Genomic DNA, 27554 nt, shown 5'->3' with positions numbered 1-27554 from the left:
TACACATACTGACCAGATTTTCTAGTCTCCATCTTAATCTCCATCTTCATTTAGCAAGGTTTAAAGTTCTAAGTTTTAATCAAGCTTATAATGAATGTACAGATTTTAGCTCAGCAACTAGTTCTAATTACATTATAATCTATTAAAAATTTGAGTTTACCTATAAGTGATTAAATCACCATATTTTAAAACATGAAAGTTATTAGTGTTTTGCTATATAGAGTAAACATTCAATGTTTAAGGTACCTTAACAAGAGCAAAACTCCTGCTTTTCCCAGAAGACGCCAAGCAACCCATTCTGCAGTTTTTCTATCAGCTTCATATGTAGCCTGTTGGCTAACAATAAAAACCAGTGGTAAGCCTAGTTGGAGATGAACAGTTGAAACTTGTTGAGGATCGTCAGCAACTTCGGTCTTCATTAAAAACAACAACAACAACAACAAAAAGAACAAAGTGTGATAATAATATTCTAACATTTGGATTTCAATTCTCCTAACTCTTATTAATAAAGTCGCAAGTAAAAAACAAGTCTGTAAAATAATAATCCAACACTAACAGAAATGATTTCTTAATTTCCTGAATTAAAGGCTCCCAACGTACCTATATAGTTTCATTTGTTTTTTGAGACAAAAGCTTGCTTTGTTGTCAGGCTGGAGTCCAACAGCATAATGATCACAGCTCATTGTAGCCTAAACCTTTTGGGCTCCAACAATCCTCCCGCCTCAGCCTCCCAAGTAGCTGGGACCACAGGCGTACACCACATGCCAAGCTAATTTTTTTTGTTTTAATTTTTTGTACAGTCAATCTCCCTACGTTGCCAGGCTGGTCTTAAACTCCTGGGCTCAAGTGATCCTCCCACCTTGGCCTTCCAAAGTGATGGGATTACAGGCATGAGCGATCGTTCCTGGCCCCCTATAAGTTTAGGCATTATAAAATTAACAGATTTTATAAGAAGTTAAACCAAAAATTACAATCATAAAGAATACTATAAACAAACAAAAACAATAAGTAAAGCAATGTGGGACTAATTGATAGACATAAGTATTTCAAGGGAAATAGAACAGATAACTAAGGAATAAACTTTTTCATATAAGAATTTAACATAATATGACACATTACAAAACAATGAGGAAGACCTGAATAAAAGTAGCAAATTAAATACACACATCTAATTTCACTCCCTCCAGAACTCCCAGGAAAACTACAGCAGTGGGATTTTTCAAAAGAGACAGACAAATATACGTAAAGAAAGAAAAAGAGAAAAGGTAGCACAATTTTAGAGGTCAGAATAATAACTGACTTAGGAGATCCTACAACGCAAAACCCTAGCCATCAGAGGGAAAACTAAGACACAATTCAGTTTTAACTACAAAATCCTAAAATTGCTCAGGAACTATCAGTGTCAAGCAAGTCTGGATCTGGGAAGGAAATATTAGAAGGGAAGTGGCAGGAAGGCTCTAAAATAAAGAGGAATATGTCAAAGCTTTTGAGAAGTAGTTAGATCCCTAGATTTTCCTCCCCAGTTCTATGAGATTAAACAACTGTCACTTCCCCACACCAGCAGAAATCCAGGAACAGCTGACAGTGTGGACACCATGCTGAAAGCAGGGGGATTACGTAACCAAATGTTGAGACGTTCCCCTCACCTAAGGTCCCTTTCCACTCAGTTCCCAGAATGCCAGCAGTCAGGCCTTTGTCCTCAATTGGAATTTTTATCCTTTTTGGGGGATCTTGAGTAATCCCCAAAAGCCTGAAGATACTGACATTGGGATTCACCAAAAAGCAGGCCAGGCCTAATTACTCTATGGAGCTCTAGGCTCGGCCCTGCTCACCTCTTCAGTCTGCTTACTGCCAAAAAGACATGAACTTCTGTCACTGCTACCTGCACTTTCTCCACCTTCCACCATAGATACCTCCCAGACAAGACACAATTCTCACACATTCTGTGTGTGTGAGAATGTGTGAGAATCTGGAACACTGTTGCTTGCCTCTGCCCCTTCTCCATTCTCCTCTCTTGCTGCCACCCAGGAGAGCTGGCTTTAAGGTCCATCTTAGCACTGTGTGGCATTCTCAGGACATTTGAACTAGGCAGGGAGGCGGGGTGTCATGTGGCCAGGTGTCCAGAAGGCACTGGGAAATCCTATGGGATGGTCTGAGAGGATCAGGCACATATCAGTCATGGGGCAGAAATGTCAAGGAGAGCTTACAAGGGTGCCACCTTCTCACCACTCCACCTTCCCAACCCTCCTGGGCCCAGTCAGCCAAAGAGAGTCAGAGCTATTTTGGCCACATGGCTCAAGTCTCTACGAACCCCAACTGTCTGCCTGTCAGAGACTTGCAAAGGCTCATGTTTTTGTTTTGTTTTCTCATCATTCCATTGTGATACTAAGAAATGAAGAAGATTAATGAAGAGGTCAGGCACGATGGCTCATGCCTACACTTTGGGAGGCCAAGATGGAAGGATCACTTGAGCTCTGGAGTTCAAGACCAGCCTGGGCTACATAGCACAATCCTGTCTCTATTTTTCTAAATTAAAAATTAGACAAAATTTTTAAAAAATTAATGAAAAACTAAAAAGTGAACACATGCCACTGTTACATATATATATTATATATATATTTAAAAGTCACCGAGTCTCACCAATGTTAGAATTTCCAATCAGCATTTTAGTTTCAAATTCTAAACTGTAAACAGACATCCAAGGATTAACACACACCTGAGGAAAGCCTACATGAAAAACAGAGACTAGAACACATGGAAAAATAAATAACATAGAGAAAATACAGACTACGCTGGAACAAGAAAGGTTCAGAAACCACCACAGACAACTTCAAGGAGATGGGAAGACACTGGATTCACAAAGAATTGAAAAATAAAGTTAAATAAGTCTCCCAGAAAGCACAACAGAAATAGATGTAAGATAAAAGAGAAAAAAGGTAATAAAATTGAAGGACTAGTTAAAGAGGCTTAACATCTAAGTAATGCAAGTCACAGAAAAAGAGAAGGGAGAAAATAGAAGAAATAATCACTGAAATAAACATAAAATTTTCCTACAACTGAAGGACAAGAATTGTCAGATTCAAAGAGCCCACTGAATAACCAATAGAGTAGATAAAAGCAGATACAAACAATGATGTATTCTTCCAAACTTTGTAATAATCGAACTTTTTTTTTTCAGGCAGAGCCTTACTCTCTCATCCAGGCTGGAGTGCAATGGCAGTATCTCAGCTCACTGTAACCTCTGTCTCCCAGGCTCAAGAAATCCTCTCACTTCAGCCCCCACCAAGTAGAGCTGGGACTACAGATGCACATCACCACAAACAGCTAATTTTTATATATTTTGTAGAGACGGGGTTTTGCCATGTTGCCCAGGCTGGTCTCTAACTCCTGCACTCAACCAATCCACTCTTGGCCTCCCAAAGTGATGAGAATTCACCAGGGATAGGAATCTTACAAACCATCTTAGAATTCTGTCTACCATAGGTAAGTATAGGATTCTCTTTGGCAATTTTTTGGAAAGAGATACATACATACATATATATATATATATATATATATATATATATATACTCAATAACTTGAGTTATTAAGTACTTAAGTTATTTTGTCTACCACAGATAGAGAAAATTCTAAGATAGCCCCCAAAATTCCTACCCCTGGTAAACAAATCTTGTATAACCCCCTCCCCTAAGTGTCAGCAGGACCCATGGGGTAGTCATTCCTTTTGTTAGGTGACGTTACATAGGAGTCTGTTGTAGCACACTCAAGTAAGATTCTCCCACTGGCTTTGAAGGAGCAAGCTGCATGTTGTGAGAGGGCCGTGTGGCAAGGGCTTGAGAGCAGCCTGTAGGAAATGAGAACAACCTTTGCCTAACAGCCAGCAAGAAAACAGGAACCTGGGTCTTAAAACCACAAGATAATAATTTCCACCAAAAACCTAGATGAGTGGAATATCCTGAAGGAGTAAAAACACCAGGTTTTTTCCTCACGTGTTCAGAGAACTATTAGTAATTCAGTATTATAAAGCAAAAGGAAGAATAGTCAGTAAGGTTAGAAATGTGGCAAGGGGTCAGATCGCTGAAAACCATGAATGTCCCACCAAGAAAACAGGGCTTTATGATGTAAATAAAGTGAAGCCATTTATGAATTGTATGAATTAATGATCACACATATATTTTTTAAAGATCACTGTCAGCTTTCAAAAGAGATTTCAGATGTAAAATTACATGCAAGAACATGTAGGAATTAAGAATGTTTCCCCAGATGTCTGCCATAAATAAACGGACAGTAAAATAACCAAAATAGAAAAGAAAGAACCAGTGTTGGTGAAGGACAATACCTTAATGTCACATGTATTGTACTTAAGCAGAGATACATCTAATTAAGAGTCAGATACATGGGTGGGAGCTCCAAATAAACATGTGACCTCAAAATTCAGATTTGAGAATCCATGTAGTTAATGCCACAGAAACAAATGAGGTCACTTGAGGGGTGCCTTTGAGCAACTATCACTGTGTAGCAAAGCTCCCTAAAGCCTGGTAGCTTAAAATGATAAGAATCATTTCCTTTGCTCAAATATGTGTAAGCTCATCTCTGCTTCGTGTGGCATTAGGAGGCTATTTCAACTGGAAGCTGAATATTCTACTTTACAGATGGCTCATACGCATGGCTAACAAGCTGTTGCTATTTGAAGCTCAGCCATGGCTGTGGTCTAAGGACCTCAATTCTCCTTCTCATGGGCTTCTCCTCAGGCTGCTTAGGCTAACAACAAAATAGGGGGTTTTCAAGAATGAGCAAATAGAGAGCAAGGCAGAGGCACATCACATTTTGTGAAATATAGCCATTATTGATATATGAAGTCATGGATCATCACCTCAGTCTCATTCTGTTGGTCAAGGCAGTTATAGAAGCCCAACCAGGTTCAGGTAGAGGAGTCACAGACTCCATCATTCCACAGGCAGTGATAGGGTGACAAGATAAGGGGAGCTTATGGGATGGGAGGTACTGCTGGACTTTGTGAGTCTTGAAGAAAGAAGTGAACCTATTTTGCAGGTGGGAGGGATTACTGTAGCCATAGACTGCTCCCTGGCTACAACAACTCAAATCCTTTCCATATGTAAAGTACACACCTCTCTTCCAGACTCCTAAAGCCTCGTCCCATCAAGCTTTGAATTAAATCTGTGCACAGTTTAATGTATCATTTACGTTCAGTTCCGGGTACAGATAAGACCCTTGCATATAGCTCCTTGAAAACTATTCCTCTTAATTTGAAGACCTGTGAACTAAAGAGAAAGATCATTTTCCCCAATACATACTCAACAGACAGTGATGTGACATGTGCAGTATAACTATATACATTCCTAGCTGAAGGGGGGAAAATGAAGGCACACGATAGTCACTGGTCTATAGCAACTCTGAGGTTCACTAAGGCATATGTTGCAAGTTCCTTAACTGGGGCCTATTCCTGCTCCCTGAATTTGAGGCTCTTGGTTACAAATTCTGGGCCCTGGTCTGCCCTCCAACTCATCATTTAAAAAAAAAAAAGGAGCCTGTGATTGCAGCTGAGTAGATTTCTTAGCCTTTTCCTGACCCTAAAAATTTGGAGGAATAAAGTACATTTATCATTTTGTGCTATTTCTATCTCTAACCATACAGGTTTGTATATTTCTTTAAAAATCTTGTGGGTTTCCTAATTATGAATTTTTTTTTTTTTTTGAGACAGAGTCTCACTCTGTTGCCCAGGCTGGAGTACAGTAGCATGATCACAGCTCACTGCAGCCTCAACCTCCCCAGGCTCAGGTGATCCTCCTACCATCTAAGCCTCCCAAGTAGCTGGGACTAAAGGTGGACACCACCATGCCCAACTAATGTTTGATGTTTTTGTAGAGATAAGGTCTTCCTATTTTGCTCAGGCTGGTCTCAAACTCCTGGCCTCAAGCAATCCACCCACCTCAGCTTCCCAAAGTGCTGGGATTATAAGTGGAAGCCACTGCGCCCAGCCTAATTATTGAAGTCATAATCCATTCCATTTGACATAAAACAAAATCACAAATGTCCCTGATAGGCAGAGAAAGCCACAGGGTAGTACCATAAAAATTATTACTAAATAAAATATGTAATATAAATAGAAATTAGTATAAGATACAAAAGTGACAGAAACACTCTTGCAATGGTTTATTAATGTAGAAAAATATCAGTATTTTTCTACAATTCATGTATTACGATTAAATAACTAAAATTACTTAAAAGTTTACTTTCAAAAATGATACCAGAATAAAAAGGATTACAAGAGACTATTATGAATAATTATATGCCAGTAAATTTGATAACTTAGAAGAAATGGATAAATTCTTAGAAACATATAACCTACCAAGACTGAATCATTAAGAAATGGAAAGTCTGGGCAGAGCACGGTTGCTCATGCCTATAATCCCAACACTTTGGGAGGCCAAGGCAGGCAGATCACAAGGTCAGGAGTTCAAGACCAGACTGGTCAGCAGGGTGAAACCCCGTCTCTACTAAAAAAATACAAAAATAAACTGGGCATGGTGGCTCATGCCTTTAATCCCAGCTACTTGGGAGGCTAAGGCAGGAGAATTGCTTGAACTGGGACCCAGGAGGCGGAGGTTGCAGTGAGCCAAGATCGCATCACTGCACTCCTGCCTGGGCTACAGAGCAAGATTCCATCTTGGGGGAAAAAAAAGAAATGGAGAATCTGAACAGATCTAGAACTAGTAAGAAAATTAAATCAGTAATCAAAAACCTCCCAACAAAGAAAGTCCAGAACCAGATGGCTTCACTGGAAAATCCAACTAAACATTTAAAGAATTAATGCCAATCCTTCTTAACCTCTTCCGAAAATTTGAAGAGGTGAGAATATTTCCAAACTCGTTTTATGAGGCCAGCATTACCCTGATACTAAAATCAAAGATACTATAAGAAAAAGACACTACAGAGCAGTATGAGTAATATTCCTAATGAATATTAAGGCAAAAATCCTCAAGAAAAGCTACCAAACTGAATTCAGCAGCACATTAAAAGGATCACTCATCATGAGCAAGTGAGATTTACGCTTGCAATGCAAGAATGGTTTGACATACAGAAACTTATTAATGTAACACTGTACACCACACTGACAGAACAAAGGACAAATATCACATGGTCATTTCAATTAATGCAGGAAAAGCATTTGAAAATACTCAACATCATTACTCAGTCTTAAGAAAGACTGACATATGATATAACATGGATGAACCTTGAGGACATTATTCTAAATGAAATAAGCCAATCGCAAAAACAAATAAGGCATGACTCAGTGTATATGTGGTATCTAAAGTAATCAAACCCATACAAATGGAAAGGACACTGGTGGTGTCAAGGACTGAGGTCAAATAGAGGGGACATGTGAAGTTGTGTGTTGAATGAGCATAGCTTCAGTCACGCAATATTAAAAAGTTCCAGAAATCTGTTGTACATCAATGTGCATCAGCTAATATTGTATTATACACTTTAAAATTGTTATGAGAGTAATCTTATGTGCTTTTTAAACAATTAAAAAAGGCTCTAAAACAACCATGTTGGGAAACACTATACTATACAATATTGTACACTGCCACATAAGTTCTCTAGAACTAGAAGCTAAATGAATAAATCATAACAGCATCTAATTTCCTACATAAAAGAGTGGGTTTAATGTAATTCAAGTGTCTTGAATCTGTCTGAGACAGAGTTAGATGAACAAATAAGGTAAAAATTTCAGAGATTATTAAAAATGTATAAACTTACCCATATTTTAAAATTTTATTAGATATTTGCACTTGAGAATTCTTCTTGGGATTCAGATAAAAGCCTTCCTACTATCTACAGATATAAACTGAATCCATCATGGAGAAAATCACCAGCATTCTAAAATGTCCCTGGTATTTGCCAATAGGACAATAATTGAACCATTTTCCCAACTGTGTTCACTGCTGGGAACCTTAATAAGACATCTAAAACAACTCCATATCTGGCAGAATCTTACTTAACCGATTTAAAATTGAAATTCACTTAAAAATTCTATGCTCAAGATTTATTTTCAGTTGGACATGATCAAAATGACACACTTCCTGTCATGACTATAAGACATAGTTGCATTATGTATCTACAATAATTAGGTGTTCCAGTACCCTGTTTACCTAAAGGAAAAAAAAAAGCAATAAACATACATACACAAAAAAAGCAATCTGCATCTATTTTCATATGCTTAGAAGTGAAATAATAATACATATAATTGCAATGATCAGACACAAAGCAGTTTACGAAAAAGTCTGAATCTTACTTTTCATTTTTATTAGTTTATAAACAGACTTTGTAAACATGTCAAATTATTTCAGATCCTGAACCCCAAAACCCAGGCTAATTTGCAAAGCATCTAACCCCACAAAACCCAACCATGATTGAACCCCAAGGGTTTTTATATAGAATAATGTCTACAATAACAGGGGGAATGAGCTTCGGTGGTACTAGGAAAGAATAAGAATAAAGCAAGAAACATGAATTCAAAGTGAACAGTAAAGTCAGCTACTAACAAGAACCTGTAAGCAGTCATCATATTTAGGTACCAACCTTTGGGACCTCTCTATCTCATTCCAGTTAAGTATGCCATCACAGGCTATAACCCAATTACAACAAATTTTGGCCTAAGAGGTGTTTCCTATAAAAGTGTTTGGCATTACTCAGGTTTTTTTTTTTTAACCTTAAATGTATTATTTAAGAACAAAAAACAACCTCAAAAACTGATAAGGTCAAATGTTTAAAGTACTAAAACATAAAAGTGACCAAACCAGTTGAGGTTCTAACATCTTCCTAATTCTACTAGGGGAAGGCCTTCGCTATCCTCCAATAGTCTCAAGGAATCTTTCAAGGCTTTGTCTTCTTTTCTGTACTCTGCATTCATTTACTCTGTTCTAGTCTATGAAAGTCCACTAATCTGTGCGTCTAGGCCTCCCTCTGCCAAGTATTTGTAGGCTGACATCAAGGTTTGAATTAACACCTTAGCTTTCCAATCTGGCACTGATCTTCCATTCAGCCTTTCAGATCTTTCTTGGCTTCATACTACTGGTCATTCCTACCTATTTCTGTGTCTGCCCGAGCTTCTGGAGCCTCTGCCTGAATCCTATATTCCAGTTCTCTGTCCAGGGGAAAAAAAGTTCAAACAAATAAAATTTTCATGCACTATTCTGTGAAAGCAAACTTCACTTCAGATTTTGATTAACAATTTAATATTCCTTTGCGTGAACAGTGGTTAGGGCAGGGTCACCTGCACTGCACAATTCCAGGAAGTACCATTCACATTATATTTCATAAAATGTGTTTCAAGGGGCTGTTGTTCATACAGAATACAATATAAATGATGTCCTTCATTTTTTGCCATGTTATGCTTCCAAGTGAAATCACCCTTAATTGAAGTCATTATGATCAAAGCAGTCATAAAAGAGGTCTTTTCGTAACCATGACATGGTCTTTGTGATCTGTGAGTACTCGCCAAAACCCAGAGTTCATTATTACTACCACAGAATAGTTTCACTTACACAATTCTATAATTGGGTTTCAATGCAATAATATGTAAAGACATTAAAATGTCATTTAATGGATAGTCTATCTTCTATTATACCTTTTATAAGGAATTATTCCTAAATCCCTCAAAATGAAAGAAAAACACTCAAAAAAGGGAAAAGATAACTAACTCATCTAAGTGAACATGCATCTATAAATCAAAACTTAATAAATTTTATGTATAAATTATCTACTATATTAAAATAAGACACATAGCTTTTGCAATTATACAGACAGTAGAAAACAAACATATAAAGACACATACCCACAGAGGTGCCTTCATTATCTTAATAAACAGGTGAATGTTCAGTGTAGTCAATGGCTGTTCCATTAGTGTTCTTCTACATTGCTGGGTCAAGTCCAAGACTAGTTTACAATGAAAAAAGTAGAGACGTGCATATTCCACATCCTCAGAGCTACAAATTAAAAATTAATTAACTTAATGAAGTTCAATGTGTGATCCCTTTACCATCCAAAAAGATGTAACGATAAATTTTGTGTTAAGTCTCTTGCTTTTGATTATTATTTTAGTAAAAGCCTGAAAGAGTATAGCATTAAAATTAAATGAACTTGGGCAAAAAAGAAGATATAGGAAATTAAAGTAAATTAACCTTAATATGAGTTGTATAAACAATTTTTATACAAACAATTTTTATATAAGGTTAATATTAGAGTAAATTAACCTTAATATGAGTTGTATAAACAATAAACCACATGAGTTGTATAAACAATTTTTTTCCTGAACTTTTTAATATGGTAGTTTCTAAATTATAATAGGTTACAGGCAGGCTTATAACCTTTTTTCCATAAAAGGCTGTCACCTTGTGGACAATGAGATTATCTTTAAATATAGTTGCTTTTCTAGAGCTATGCTAAATAAGGCTTTGTAACACAAATTTTCTATATTTAATTTAAACCCAAATCGGTTTTGAATAAACTTCAGCCAAAACATTCTAAAATAGAAACCATGTGACAATTTGTGGGAGTTTGTGAGTTTGTATCTGAAATATTACAAAACTCAGCAAACATGGCTTATGATTTGAGCTTTGGCATTCCCTTCAGTATGAGAACTCAGAGATAAACTTATAGTGGAGATAAGGTTTGCCAAAATTAAAATAGCATTTTAGAAATATCCATATGGCATTAGTAGGGTTTGGCAAAATACTACAAAATTTTATTTTTGAAATGCTATTTTAATTCTTGAGACATATTTAAAGTGAGCTTACAAGGTTCACTGATTTCAAATTTAATTACAAAGTAATTTCTAATCAATTCAACGATTAAAAAAATAGTCACTCAAAGCTTTACTTAATCCCTACTATGTGTTAGGCCCTATGCAAAACACAACAGATAAAGATAAATAAAACAATTACATCCTTGAAGGAGATATATTTAGCAAAACAATTAAAATGGAGTTGGTAAGTGCTATAATATGTAAAAATACTATGAGGAACAAGGAAATATTTTCTTTCTGCTTCAAATTAGGAAGGAGAAGGAAGGAGAAAAGGCAGACTGTCTCAGAGCTTAAAAAACAAAAAGGAAAGCATGACCTCTCCAATCAGACAGGACAAATAAGCATTTCAAACAAAAGTTAAGATGCAATGAAAGCATATAACTTATTGAGGGGATTCCTGAACAGTCACATACTGCTGAAAGTAAAGTGGTGAGTGCAGAAGGTCCTAATAAGTAAGGCTGGACTTCACATTGCAGCCTTGAAACAAAAGAATAATGTTAGAAAATTATTTTATCAGGGATCATATTTGCTTGCAGATAACAGAAAACAAAACTAGTGAAACTTATTTGAAGTTTACAACAAAATCTCACAGAATATAAGGAAAATTCAAATAATTGGATCAGAGAAAAGTCAGAAGATAAATGTAGAGACCTGAACAGCAGGAGTTCAGGAAACTTCACCTTGCCATTAACACTTTTCAGTTACCAATTCAGTCTCGGAAGACACCATTCTGTTTTACTTATAAGTGAGCAAAACATTCCTGTGAGCAAGACAGCTACCATGTTGTATAATCCAGTTTTTCCAAGTCCAATCTAAGTTCCTGGGAGATAGGATCTCTCATCTCTCATTTGCTCAAGTAAACCGATGGACTGGCTGGCCCTAGGTCAAATGCCCACCTCTGATTTACTTGATTGTGATATGGATGGGGCATGGATAATACCCTTCTTGGCCCATAGATTCTTTAGGAAGGGAATATACAGAAGTAGCAGAAAGTACTGGAGTCTAAGGCATGCTATCTCTTTTACTACCTATCACAGGCACCTTTCTTAACTGACATATAACTTCAAACACACTCAGATTGAATATGATACAGCAATTAATATACTAGCCTGAACTGATATTATAATGCCAGAAACTAGCATAGCATCTACATTACACAGAAGGCATTCAATAAATATTTGCTGAATGAAAGAACTAACAAGTGAAATTCACTTCACTCCTATAAGGAGACAACCCAAATAGCCAACTAGTTTATCCAGAAGTAACATCACGGCACCACTGTATTCAGAATCCATAATCTTTCCCTGTCACCTCAGGTCCAGGGATGACTCATCACCATCTTGTTATCCATGAAGAAATGATAATCGAAACTTCCCCAATACATCATATACTCATGAAAATGAAAAACAGGATAAGAAGCAAATGAAAAACAGGGTAAGAAGATAACTGCATTTTTAAATTCCCATTTAAAAAATAGGAAAACAAAAAAAAACTTACACAACAATACCATGCTTTAGTCTCAGAATAGATATACATATTCTGTGTGTGTGTGTGTGTGTGTGTGTGTGTGTGTGTGTGTGTGTGTAAATAGACTATATATACACATATACTATATATATGTATATGTATAACTTACTGAACAGGATGTGTAAGGTAAACAATAGGACCTATACCTTGCCAATAAATAACCACCTCTTTATGTTTTAAGCATATCACCATTCACCATTATTTGCAATTATTCATTAACTAAAAAATATAGAAGCTGGTAACACAGAAGAATACAAACAACTAACCCTCAGAGAAACTGTGGGGCTAGCATGCAATCACTGTGGTATGGAGAATAACAAGGCTTCCCCCAATTCCAGAATGGGAAATCAGCAGAATAGACAAACAGTGAGCATGCATCCATTTTATTTAACTCATTAATGAGAGAACCAGCAGAATGAGACAGGTAAATAAGGAGAGACTAATGGAAAAAGGAATGCTGGTTACTGTCATGCAGATCAATAACAACATAACTTCTCTTTGTAGAAACTTTTTTCTCTGCCTACTACCATTCCCTCAAAAGTTATTACATCTTATCAGTTTGCTATACACTGGCCTCTAAATGTAGAGCTGTAAAACATCTTGGCTTTAAACATTTGTGTGTGGCATATCATATAGCTGCTATTTCCTGAGAGGTCAGCAGGAGGGCTCATTAAAAACTCTTGGATGGCATTAAAAGGTCATACAATACCATTTTGCCCTGTTTTGGATTAATTTTCCTGAAGAACATTTTGAAGTCAAAAAAAGAAAGAAAACTTGAACCCTAGGTAGCCAGCCAAAAAGAATGCAAAGTAGGCTTCTACCTAAAATTGTAAACTAGACAAGAAAAATAAACATTCAAACATTCTGTTCAAAAACTTTACTTAAATACATTTAAGATTATTATGACAAAGTAATTTATAAAAGACTCACAAAGAATTTCTGAAGCTTCATTTTGAAAGCTGTTATTTTTACCCCCTATTTGATCACTGTAGGAGATACATTTCTAAGATATCCCACTTGATCACTTGCATCTTGTGGCTTAACCATACCGCCTTCATTACCTTAGTCTAACATGAATTCTGTATTTTTTAAGACTGTAATACAGCAGACGACAGTAATAAAGAGGATTTCAGGCTACATTCATATATTCACATCTGCTATGATTCCTTCATATAAGCCCATGCTGTGGGAATATAATGGAAATGCTAAGTAATGTGAAAAAAATGAGCAAGGAAAAAAAACTTTAAATTGTTGACATGTGCTTTTTATACATACCCAATACTTTCCAAAAGGGCAATTTCTGTGGTTAAGACAAATTGGTATGTAGTCCCATAAACAAAAGCGGCTTCCATGACTGCTCTGTGCTCTGAAGAAGAGATGAAAGGAGTTGGGAGACAGAAAGAGTTAGCTTGTGTGTCTCTATGTAAACCTCTATTCTGAATATTATCCTACACTCTTTTATGTTCTACTATATTTAAAGAAAAATACTTTGCAGATAAATGCAGGCAGTTAAAAGAAGTTATAGAAAGTCTATTCTGTTAAAGGTAAAAGAAGAATTCAGAGGGAATAGAAAATGAGCTTTTACTTGAGAATATAACATACAACAAATTTGTGGTAGTTTCTTTCTAGTAGTAGGGAAGAGAATATGAATCCATCATACAACTTTCATGTCAGGTTTTATTTGTGTATGTGTCTGTGTATATTAGTTGTGGGTTAGTTTTCTAAATCAAACTTATACTGAAAGAAAATAATTTTACAAGGCATATTAAGAAAAACGGCCATTCCCCTATCCTCTACTGCATTTCCAATTCCCAAGGAACAAGCACTTTCAACTCTATTTCTTATTTATTTCAATTCTTGTTTCTTTATATACACACACACACACACACACACATATACATACTTTATATATATACATATATACGTATATATACATTTTATATATATGTATATACATACTTCATATATATATGTATATATGTATATACATACTTTATATATATAGATGTATATACATGTATACATACATATATACGTATATATACTTTATAGTGTATATATACATACTTTATATATAGATGTATATACATGTATATATACATACATATATACGTATATATACTTTATAGTGTATATATACATACATATGTATACTTATGTATGTATATATGTATATACACTTATATATGTATATATGTTTATATATACTTATATATGTATATATGTATATGTTTATATATACTTATGTATGTATATGTATGTTTATATATACTTATATATGCATAAGTATATACATAAATATACATATACATGCATATATAAGTATATACATACATGTATATAATGTATGTGTATACACACATATACATATAAATATGTATGTATACATATATATGCGTATACATGTATACATTCATATATATAAGTATACACATATACTTATATATAATGTGATATGTGTATATATATAAGTATATATGTATATAAGTATATATATTTCTATTCTGAATAGAATATTATATATTCTATATATATACTTATATAAGTATATACATACTTTTATACATATGTGTGTGTGTGTGTGTGTGTGTATATATATATATATATATATATATATATATATGACATTACTATTATCTGTTGCCTTCCTACTGTGGAAGATGATAAACTAGTTCTCTTTTCTGAAACTCAGCTCCACAAATGTAATCATGTCCCATCCCAACTCTCTCAATACAGTTCTAACTATTATTACATCAACATCCAGTATTTATTTTGTTGACTCAGTAAATATAATTTACAGTTAAGCCACTTTCCCTTTTTGAGCAACTTCTTCACTATAGTTATAACTATCTTTTAAAAAAATTTGTTGACTTTTTTCCTAATTTCTTCCTAAACTCTTCCATAACTGTCTAACTCTCTGAAGACTTCAAATATATCAAGTATACTATCAAATCCATCCTCTTGTAAACATTTCTGCAGAGTCTTCTTATTTGCCCCAATATGGACTCTTGCTGCTTGGCCTGCTGCACAATTGCCATCCTGAGGATTCTCTTATTCCCTCTCTTGTGTTGGGTCCTTTTGCCTGTTATCCAATATTGCCTTCTTTATCGCTTCCTTGTGCCCATTATCTAATGCCTTCCTGTGAGAGGACATATGGAATAGACAACTTTTGCAGCCCTGAACATCTGAAAGTGTCTTAATTTTATTTTCACAACTAACTATAGTTGGCTGGGCACAGAATTCTAGGTTCAAGTCATTTCCCCTGAGAATTCTGAAAACACTGCTCCATTTCCTTACATTTCTAGTGCAGCAATTTAAGAAGTTCAATGACATTCTGATTCTTGATCCTTGAACTGCAAACTCTTCTTTCACCTCTGGAATATCTTAGAATAGTCTTTTTAACTAATATTCTAAAATTTCAAAATGGGATGTCTTAGTGTGTCTCTGTGGTCATCCACTATGCTGGGACTTGATGGGTCCTTTCCATCTGGAAGCTCAAATCCTTTAGTTCCAGGAAATTTTCTGGAAGTATTTCTTTGATGATTTCTACTTTTCATATTTTATTTCCCCCTTTATCCTCACTGTCATTTCCAGACAATAATTTTCCCATTTCCCACATATTCCCCTAGCACTTGAATTTCATATCATCAGATTATTCCACTCACCACCCCACCTTAGAGTCACCCACCACCCTAGCCAGGATCACTCCCTGTCATTCATGAAGAATTTAGCCTTTGTCACACCGTCTCTCTTTCTAACACTACTCCTGTCATAATCCTTGAGAATTTTATAATCCACATAGACAATCCTTTCAATCCTAGCCTCTCATGCGTTGGCCTTCTTAACTCCAGTCACCTTTCTTCAATCATATCTTAACCACTAACTCTACATCTTGTAATTGCCAATTACTGCAATCCCCTCCATAATCTCCATATCTAGCCTCCTGCCCCACACAAACACACAACTCCAGCTCACTCTGTTTAGCACACAATTCTAACCCAGCAGGACCTACAATCCATAGGTCTTCCCCCTCTGATCTCTTTCCTCCTTAATTAGGAGGAAATTTCCTGGGCAATCTTTGTAATAATTCCCCTGCCCTATCTTTTAGGTTCAAAAATACAATCCAGGTTAAGTCAGTGCTCTGCCTGTTCTATACTTAGAGCTGCAAAAGGTAACATAGCTAGGGAAAGTGGGAGGGAAGCCAAAACAAGCTAGCATCACCGTGCTAACGGTATCACTTTAAATTGCTGATATTAACTATTATTGCTGCCTAACAACCACTCTTTATATCCAGGCCTTGGAAATAACTCTCTCAACTCTTCTCTCAAACTAGCTGAAGATTTTTATCTTTTTCACTGAGAACAAAGAACCAATTAAAAAATAAACCAAAAACCTTTATAAACTCTTAGCACCATATTTACCCACTTGGCTGCATGAATGTCCATATTTTCTCATCCCTCTGGTTACCAGAGATGAAGCTTCTGTGCTCCCACCTAAGAACAACCCCTGCCCTTGTTGGCTAGATTCCATCCCCTCTTGCCTACTCGAAAACTTTACTCCAGCAGTTCTCCCCTTTTTCCTACGTGAGGCATTTCCCCTTTTCTACTGGATCTTTCTTGTTAACATATACATATGCTTTTTAAAAAATTCTTCTCCTAACCCCATGTATTCTTCCAGCCAGTGCCCCATTTTTCTCCTTCCCAAAAGCAAAACTTCTCTAAGGAGTCTCTGTATTCACAGTCTTCAATTGCGCTCTACCTATTCTGTTTTATACCCCTCCTATTAGGCATACAGACACTGCTTGTGAAGGTCACCAGTAACTTCCACATTGCTAAGCATAATGGCCACTTGCCACTTCTGATCTTAATCAACCTTTCAGCATCATTTAACATAATCGTTCCTGCTTTCTTCCTTAAAACTCTATTTTTACCTTGCTTACTGGGCACTACAACATTCATTCTGTCTCCTTTACTGGTTCCTCCTTACCGTACTAATCCGTAAATGTTGAAGTATCTAATAGGTTCAGTCTTCTCTTTTTCATCTAGACTCACTCAGTGATCTCTTCTGGTCTCACAGCTTTATTTCTCACATTTACATTCCTAATCTGTTCTCCCAACATAAAATGCAGTCTACTAATATCCAACTACCATGTTGATATCTCTACTTGAATATCTCCTGGGTATTTCACAAGGATGATGTCAAAAAGTGAATTCCAGGAGCTTCCTCAACAGACTATCTATTTCCAGTCTTTTGAACCTCAGATGCTATCAATTTCACCTTTCAAGTAGCTCAGGCCCAAACCCCAGAACCACCCTTGTGTCATTATTTCTCAATCTATATCCAATGGATGAGCAAACCCAGTTAGCTTTACTTTCCAAACACTGCTAAAATTCAAATTTGTTGCCACCTCCATTGCCGTCACCCTAGTCCAAGCCACCCAGCATCATCTCTTGCTTGATTTATTGCAATAACTTCCTATTTTTCTCCCTTACTCTACCTTTGCTCCTTCCAGTCTAAGCTAGTCAACATTATATATTGAATACTGGTAACTGCTATGCCAGGTACAGGAGTACTAAACGGAAACCAAAAAGAAATAGCTAACACTTTCAGAGCACCTATTATACTCCAGAAACCATTTTAATTATTCAAATTCATTTGATTCGCACAATAACACTAAGGTAGGCACAATTTATTTTCCCCATCGTAATCACTAGGAAACTGCAGTTAAGTAACTTGTCCAAGGGCTCACTACAAGTAATCAGTTTGGCAGCTCGTCTAACCTAGAAAGTCCATGTTCAACCTCCCTCTATATTATGCTGCCCATTTAAAGAAAAACAGCCTAATAGTAAAGATGCTTTAGATTTATTTTAAATATTAAGAATGTAGTCAGAAAACACACTATTTTAAGTACTTCAACAGACGTGAGTACAGAGGCACAGCAAAGATTAAAGCAAAAGTTAAGGAATACCTGGTATTCCAATGGCTCTTACATATGAGAATACAATATTTGCTTTTCCTTTCAGAGCATTTTCTATGTTTTGAAGGTCTTCCAGGTTGGTAATGTATTTCACTTCATTAAAAAGAAGAGCACTGAAATAAATACAGATATAATTAGTAGAAAAATCTGATATCTAGTTGCACCACACTTCTTTTAACAACCTAACCAAAAGAGAAACAGATATCCATTGAACAAATTATTAGTAGCAATAACGTAAGCATTTTAATAATACTAGATTAGAATCACTCTCCAGATCTTTACTCTGTCTCTGAGAACATCAACCATGGACAGTTGTGAGAAATGGTATTCTCTATGACAACAGTCTCAACAGATTAAAACTGCATTCGCTAACATCCTAGTCTAGCCAAATAATCCCACACAGATCTCTCAGCTTGAACACATTTAAGCCCTTCACATACCTAAACAGCAGGCTTCTTTGCATGGCCTATAAGGTCCTACACGACCTAGACCTTATCTATCTCTCCAACCTCATTTTGTTCTACCATTCTTCATGTTTACAACATTCTAGGCAAACCTCAGAGCCTCTGCACACATTCTTCTTTGCTGGAAGCTATTCCTTTTGCTCCATTTCATAAATATGATCTCAGATTAAACATCGTTGCCTCAGAGAAGTCTTTTCTGTTGGTCCTATGTAAGTAAGCCTATAGCATTTTCCTCTCATTTCACTAGTTGATTACTTATAGTACTTATTACAATTTATAATTATCTATATATTTATTTTCTTGTTTATCCCCACCTTGTTTATTAAATCCTCATGCCCTTGAGGCAAGGATCTTGCATATTTTATCACTATACCTGTAAAAACTTATAATAGTGCCTAGTGCACTGTAGATATTCAATAAATATTTGTTGAATGGATGAAAGAAAAAGAGGGTAGGAATTATTTACTCCCATTCTTTATTTGAAGAAATGGAAGTTCAAAACACTTAAAAGCTTACCCAAAAACACATTTATTGGATCAAGAAGCTAGGGACAGAATACAAAACAGGTGTTTTCAATCCTAGTCCACTAATCTTTCCACTAGACCATAATTCTTCTGAATCATCCTTTCAATGTATAAATCAGACCGACTGATCTTATTTCTTCATCCAAAATTATCCCTTTTTAAAAGTTGTCTACTTCTGTATAAATTCTCTATTCCTAACAACTCATTCCACTTAATCCCCATGTGCATAAGTGTACTTTTTTGATAGGCTAAACTTTAAAACTTTTTGAAAATGTTTTAAAATTTTCATGTTGCAGATCCACATACTTAAATAAACAAAGGTTCACTCAAATACTTCAAATAAATTAGTCAAACAAAGTTTCCTCTTAAAGTTTTTCCTAATACAGTAGTTCTCAAACTTTTTGGTCTCAGAAAACTTACATCCTTTAAAATTATTGTGTTCCTCAAGGAACTTTTGTTTATGTAAGTTATCTTTACCCATAGTTGCCAAAATAGAAATTAAAACAAAAATTTAAAAATATGTATCAACTCTTTTAAAAATAAACACCATTACATGTTAACATAAAAACCTTATTAACTCTTTTAAAAATAAACACCATTACATGTTAACATAAAAACTTTCTTAAAAAAAAAACAACTAAAATTTCCAAAATCAAAGGAACACTTAGTGAGAAGAGTGGTATTGTTTTATATTTTTGCAAATATCTTTAACATCGGACTAAATAGAAGACAGCTGGATTTTCATTTCTGCTCCTGTATGCAATCTGTTGTGACATCACACATCAGGTAGCCTCTAGAAACCCCATTCATGAGAGAATGAAAATGAAAAAGTCAAATAATGCCTTAGTATTACTATAAAAATATTTCCATTTAGTGGGCACCCTGAAAGCACTGCCCTAAATTACACTGGCTTAAATATTTACCCATTCATTACACATTTCTTCCACTTTTTAAAAGAAATGTAAAACTTGATCTTCTATCATTCCCAGGGCTGTTTTGTTTTTATAAGAAATATGTACTGGGCAGTATTCATTATGTGCTAGATATTTTCCAGTTTTCATTTAACCTCTCAACAATACTTGTGCAACATTATTACACACATATTCACACACAGGCAACAATCTGAGAGACTAAGTAACCTACTCTATATCATACTTCTAACTGCTGGTAGAGCGTCTGACATCAAGGCCAGGATTTTCTAAACTATATTACTGACCACTCATAAAAATGGGAAACCAGGTGGAAAGCTAGCAACTAAAGAATGGCAATGGAGTCTCAGTGGCAAGCTGGGCTATTGGCTGCCTATACATTTTAGCTAGCCAGTCCAGAATCACCCTTCAGTTACTTCAAAACAGTTGAGAGGTACAATCTAGTAAGTTTAATTGGACTACCATATAAATTCTAGGCTTGGAAATTACATTCACCTAGTAATGACTTTTATTGTTTTACTATCTCCAATCCATTTGCTTCAAAAATTAAGTCTGAGTATACAACAATCCCTAACCATTGTTTGCAATAAAGACTGGCAAATATTTATTAGGTACTTAACACATGCCAGGCATAGTATTAAGCACTTTATAAGTAGTGGCAATTTATCAATTTGGGGAGATGTCAACTCCCTTGTGCTTTGTCCAGTTTTCTACGTCTTCACAGTAGGAGAGCCCAAGTGAAAGCTGATACTATCATAACCTTGCTTTCCCAGGCTCCCTGTTACAAAGCATGACTATCTGACAAAGAATCACCTGCCTGAGATTCTGAAGCAGGAGCAAGTGATACCAACAACAAGCCACGTTAAGAATTATTTCAAGAAGCAGTGGCAGTAACAGCTGGCTTCAAAGGTAGCAATGACAAGTGTTAGTCACAGCCCCAGTGCAAGGGATGCAAGCTGTAGCATCCAATGCTCAGCAATAATGCAGCTGTCCTCCTCAGACTCAGTCTGTGTCATAATTTTCACTGTAATGCAGAGCTGTCTAACCTTTGAGTCCAGTTCTCCAGCCCTTCTAGCAAGGTTGAGATTTCCTATATCCACTCCAAATCCTTTTCTGCTTAAGCCAGTCAGACCCAGATTCTAGGGCTTATAAGTAAAAACCCTCAGCAATGCACTATGTCTTATTTAATTTTCATGGCAACCAACTGAAAGCAGTACCATCATTAACCCCATTTTAAAGATAAGGTCATGGGGCTTAAAGAGGTTACCCTGCCTAATGTCCCAAAGCTCATTAAGTAGTCATTATCCATGACATAATAATAACCAAAACTAATGACATTCATAATTTAATGATCTCTATGATTTTTCCCAATGGCTTCCTCACTTTAATATATTCCTTAATACATTAATTTTCAGAATATGAGAATCCATTCCACAGCCTTTGCTCCTTTACTCCATTTCCAAAGAGGAGAAATACTGACAAAAATGGGTTAAAGGAAAAGTCTCTCTTGAGATTTTCTTGCTCTGTTGATGGGGTAAAACAGCCTGGGGCTGCTCTAACTACAGTTCTTCCTGTATGGACCCTCCTTTTCTTTGGCATGCTTTTCCTGAGATTTCTCTGCAATAACTACTAGGTAGGTAAGATATCTGGCCAAAAATTGAGTGGGTGTCGGAAAGAAAAACAAAGGGTCTATCTGACCGTACTTCTAGAGCAGCAGGCAACTCAGTATTTTTTGAGATAGGGACAATTTTTGTAGTACATTTCTGTCATCATTTGAATTCTCAGAATCCAATAAAAAGGAAAATGTAAATGTTTTAGCATACCAAAATCCCCAGAAAAAAAAAGAGAGAGAAAGAAATTACTTTTAACCAAATTAATAACTGTATACTATGTCTGGGCAGATTCACATACAAAAAGAAATATCCCAAAGTCTTTTATTAAGTATTTTCTAAATTAACACAGATTAAAAACAAGCCAACAGGTAGAAGCCACCTCTTAAGAGTACAGTAGGCCGGGCGCGGTGGCTCAAGCCTGTAATCCCAGCACTTTGGGAAGCCGAGGCGGGTGGATCACGAGGTCAAGAGATCGAGACCATCCTGGTCAACATGGTGAAACCCTGTCTCTACTAAAAATACTAAACATTAGCTGGGCATGATGGCGCGTGCCTGTAATCCCAGCTACTCAGGAGGCTGAGGCAGGAGAATTGCCTGAACCCAGGAGGCGGAGGTTGCGGTGAGCCGAGATCGCGCCATTGCACTCCAGCCTGGGCAACAAGAGCGAAACTCCGTCTCAAAAAAAAAAAAAAAAAAAAAAGAGTACAGTAATAAAGTTGGCAAATAACAGTCTTAGTCTTCTGTCATAAATTATATGTTCTCCTATTAACTTGCTTCTTATAAAACTGTAATTACCAGCAACAATTTTATGAGCTTAAAACTTAAGAGGATTTTGTGGTCTTCTCATTTTTAACAACCAAAAAGTGAAAGTTCCAAATTCATCATCCACAAATCCAATATTTTAGCACCTAATATATGTCATGTACCACGTATGTACTGGTAGGAGCACTTTGTCTAAAAATTCACAGTTTGGAGATATAATCATTAATACCAATTAACAGAGCTGTGAGGAATTCAAATCCAAGAAAAGCATTTTTTTTCTTACACTTTCCCAGTAAAAAGCACTGCATTTTCAAACAGGAACCCACCTGACAATATTGTATAGAAACAAATCTGATATACACAAAAGAATGAGCAATAGCATAGGCACAGTTTAGGAGTTTTAGAGGAAGACACTTCTAAAACTAACTTTCCCCAGAGGTTCTACAGTAACAATGCCTAAACACTCAATCCTTACACTCTGCAACAACATGTTAAAGAATAAAATACCAGTAGAAACTATGACAGTTAAAAATAATTCTTCTAATATTTGAAGTTCATATTATGAGTAGTATATTCAAGGAAAAGGAACTTCTATTTTCTGACAAAATACAGTATTGTCACAAGAAGAAGTACCATATCTCAATAAAGAGTTAATGAGATTTCACTTTCTTTTCTTTTTGCATCATTTGATGATTTTTTTTTTCTTTTGCAACTTTTGATTGATTTATTTTTTTTTTTTGGAAGGTCTTGCTCAGTCACACAGGATGAGTGGCAAAATCATAGTTCACTGCAGCCTCGAACTTCTGGGCTCAAGCCATTCTCCTGTCTCTGCCTCAGTCCAAGTAACTAGGACAGCAGGCATGCATCATCCTGCCTGGCTAATTTCTAAAATTTTTTTTGTAGAGATTGGGGTCTCCTTATATTGCCCAAGCTGGTTTTGATCTCCTGGCCTCAAGTGATCCTCTTTCCTTAGCCTTCCAAAGTGCTGGGATTATAGTATGAGCCACCTCACCTGTCTTGAGGATTCTTAGGAGTCAACAATGAGTTCAGGTAAAAAGGAATGGGCTGGGTGCAATATCTCACTCCTGTAATCCCAGCACTTTGGGAGGTCAAGGCGGATGGATCACCTGAGATCAGGAGTTCAAGACCAGCCTGGCTAACATGTTGAAACCCCGCTTCTACTAAAAATACAAAAAATTAGCCAGGCATGGTGGCAGGCACCTGTAAACCCAGCTACTCAGGAGGCTGAGGCAGGAGAACTGCTTGAACCCAGGAGGCAGGGGTTGCAGTGAACTGAAATCGTACCATTGCACTCTAGCCTGGGCAACAAGAGCAAAACTCCTTCTCAATTAAAAAAAAAAAAAGAAGACTAGCCTTTCTTTGCAACTGCTGCCTCATGGCAAATATCCCCACCAACTGCCACACCATGAACTCACATTTGTTTTCTCCTTTATTTTTGAGACGGAGTCTCACTGGGTCGCCCAGGCTGGAGCGCAGTGGGACAATCTCGGCTCACTGCCACCTCCATTTCCTGGGTTCAAACGATTCTCCTGCCTCAGCCTTCCAAGTAGCTGGGATTACAGGCGCCCACCACCATGTCCAGCTAATTTTTGTATTTTTAGTAGATACAGGGTTTCACCATATTGGCCAGGCTGGTCTCAAACTACTGACCTTGTGATCTGCCTGCCTTGGCCTCCCAAAGTGCTGGGATTATAGGCATGAGTTACCATGCCCAGCATTTTTTTCTTAACTAATACATGAAACTTCCTGCATTTATATAGAAAAAAAAATAACATTTTAGAGCACTGGGCAAAATCCATAATGTTATTCTCACATGTTATTTTGATCATTACAATAATCTCATGGGGCTGCAAGTATAACACATAAGAATAAGAAAAATAACTATAAATTGCTCATATTCTCAATCAATAAAAATTAGTTGTTACTTTCCTTTTCTAAATACAATCATCTCTTAGTATCCTCATGGGATTGAAATCTAGGATTGATTCCTGGGTACCAAAACCCATGGATGCTCAAGTCCCATATAAAATGGCATAGAATTTGCTATAACCTACATACATCTTCCTGTATACTTTAAATAATCTCTAAATTATGTATAATATCTGCTACAATGTAAATGCTATGCAGTTATATTTTAAATTTTGTATTTTTTATTGCTGTTAATATTTAATTATTTTTTTCAAATATTTTCGATCCCCATGTAGTTGAATACACAGATGCAGAACCCGTGAATGTGGAGGGCCAACTTTATTACCATTCTTAACCCCATCTGGAAGCTGGGAAGTAAAATTTTCCTCACATAGTAAATGAACCACTCAATTCCACCACTTTTTACTTTGTATATTTGGAAAGCAGAGTTAAGAATTTTTTAGACTATAAATCCAAATTCTCATTTTTAATTTAAATTTCATTTATTTTGCAAAATAGTAATACTTTTATATGGTTCAAAACACAAAAGGTAGCAAAAAAGTTAAAGACTAAAGAATCTACCTAAAAGTCCTTCCTCCTCTACCCCCAGCTTCCCCATACCATTCCTATCAACCAATATGATCAGTTTTTGTGAAATCTTGTAATATTTACACCACATACATGCATAATATATGCATTTACATGTGCCCCTGTTAGAAGGAAATCCTGCGTGGCTCTCCCAGTGCCCCTACACAGACCAAGTCTCCTGAAGATAAAATCTAGAAAGATAGAAAAATGGAGAATTCCCATTCCAGGCTTGTTTCCACTTCTCCAAGAGACATCTGCCTCCATTCAAAGAAAAATAAAACCTATCTGTGATACCATAAAATATATATTTGATCTCCAACCCCTTCCTTACAATCTCCACCAAACTGATGTCTTGTGTATGCTAATGGGCTGACTGATGGCTGACAGATAGCTTCAGGATGAGGCCTAGTCACTAAAAGACCAAGTCATGATTAGAGGGTTAGAACTTTTTAGCTCCAACCCCCAATCTCTGAGGAGGAGAGAGGGGCTGAAGGTTAGTTGATCACCAATGGCCAATGGTTTAATCAATCATATCTACTTAACAGTCCCCATAAAACCCCAAAGGGACAGAGTTTGAAGAACTTTCAGATAGCAGAACGCCCAGAAGTTCTTGCAGGGTGGTACACCAGGGGAGAGCATGGAAGTTCCATGCCCTTTCCCATGTGCCCTGCCCCATGCATCTTTTCATCTGTATCCTTTGCAAACCAATAAATGTAAATAATTGTTTTCCTGAGTTCTGTGAGCCACTCTAGGGAAACAGCCAAGCCTGATGAGGGGCTTGCTGGAGTCATGAGAACCCCAATTTATACCTGCTCAGACAGAAGCATAGGAGCTTTTGTCCTATGTGACTGGCATCTCAAGTAGGGGGAAGTCTTGGGGACTTGGCCTTCAACATGCAGGATCTGATATTATCTTCAGGTAGGTACCATCAGAATTAATCTCAGATTTTACTTAGTATTTTTCTTCAATTCCATATTCTGAAAATAACAAATTATCTAAAACGCTGACCTTTTCTGTTGACAAAGTAGCAAAGTTCAAGTATAACTGAAAGTTACTGGTCTCAAGCAGAACATTCTAACTAAAGAACAAATTCAAAGGCTTTGGGAAAAAAGAAATAGCATGGGTTACACATTTTTAAAAAGCAAGCCAAATAAAGTAACACATATTCCCTAACACAAGCTTTTAGTTCATAAACAAGTATTTTGAGAACAATCCAAACATCTGTAAATATTTCTCCTTATTGAGTATTAGGCTAAGTAGTGGATTTAGGACAAAAATAACTGCCTAGCTAAAATTAATATATTTCAACATGTATGTCAATCAATTTATGTAAATAGAGGCAATGCCAGTAAATTTTCACTTGTCTGTTTGCTGCCTAATAAAATGTAAATATAGAAGAATTATGCATGATATAACTATTTTCTTTTTCTTTTTTTTTTTTTTTTTGAGACAGAGTTTCGCTCTTGTTACCCAGGCTGGAGTGTAATGGCGCGATCTCGGCTAACCACAATCTCCGCCTCCTGGGTTCAGGCAATTCTCCTGCCTCAGCCTCCTGAGTAGCTGGTATTACAGGCATGCACCACCATGCCCAGCTAATTTTTTGTATTTTTAGTAGAGACGGGGTTTCACCATGTTGACCAGGATGGTCTCGATCTCTTGACCTTGTGATCCACCCGCCTCAGCCTCCCAAAGTGCTGGGATTACAGGCTTGAGCCACCGCGCCCAGCCGATATAACTATTTTCTTATAGTAGGTAACAGTATCTTAGAAAACAGACAAGAATATAAGCAGAAAAAAACTGCTTAGTAATAAGTGACAGTAATAATACCCTTATAAGTGAAATACTATTTTGCTTATTATTAATAAGGATAATAGTTGTAACTAGTTCATTTTTCAATTCATAATAAAAATCCATAAGGTCAAAAGACACAAAATTAGCATGCAGAAATCAATCTTTAATATACGGTATATATATTATACTTAGGTATATGCATGTGTATATATAAATGTGTGTATATATATGTGTATATATATATAATATCCATTACATATATTACATATAATACCTATATATGTGTGTGTGTGTGTGTGTGTGTGTGTGTGTGTGTGTGTGTGTACGTATGTGTATGTCTAATATCTAGGTATATATATATGTGTATATATGTTATACCTGTTATATAATAGATAACATGTATATTTTATATACATATAATATATATTATATAAGAACACATCAGGGTATGTCTGTATATGTCAGTGTGTCTCTGTGTATTAGAAGATAACAGAAGGAAGAATTCATTTACAATAGGAAAAAAACATATAAAATATCCAGTAATAAATTTAAGTGTACAGGCATATATTCTTTTAAAAAGCATTAAAACACTACTAGAATAAAGAGAATGAAAAGACAA

The 27554-nt window shown here is 36.1% G+C and overlaps 1 protein-coding gene across 3 annotated transcripts in view; it reads right to left on the bottom strand.

The window, feature by feature from the left end:
• TXNDC16 (thioredoxin domain containing 16) overlaps window positions 1-27554 on the bottom strand; it is a 130532-nt gene that overhangs the window by 80510 nt on the left and 22468 nt on the right. For all 3 annotated transcript variants that reach the window (XM_039469220.2, XM_074393931.1, XM_039469221.2), the window contains exons 7-10: window positions 18327-18448; window positions 13634-13724; window positions 9863-10013; window positions 247-413 (exon numbers count right to left, since the gene is read on the bottom strand). In XM_039469220.2, the coding sequence (XP_039325154.1) occupies window positions 247-413; window positions 9863-10013; window positions 13634-13724; window positions 18327-18448 (531 nt within the window). The remainder of the gene's footprint in view (window positions 1-246; window positions 414-9862; window positions 10014-13633; window positions 13725-18326; window positions 18449-27554) is intronic.

Source organism: Saimiri boliviensis, chromosome 2, assembly GCF_048565385.1.
Source record: "Saimiri boliviensis isolate mSaiBol1 chromosome 2, mSaiBol1.pri, whole genome shotgun sequence".
Taxonomy (NCBI): Eukaryota; Metazoa; Chordata; class Mammalia; order Primates; family Cebidae; genus Saimiri; species Saimiri boliviensis.
This window is presented reverse-complemented; position numbering and strand designations above follow the sequence as displayed.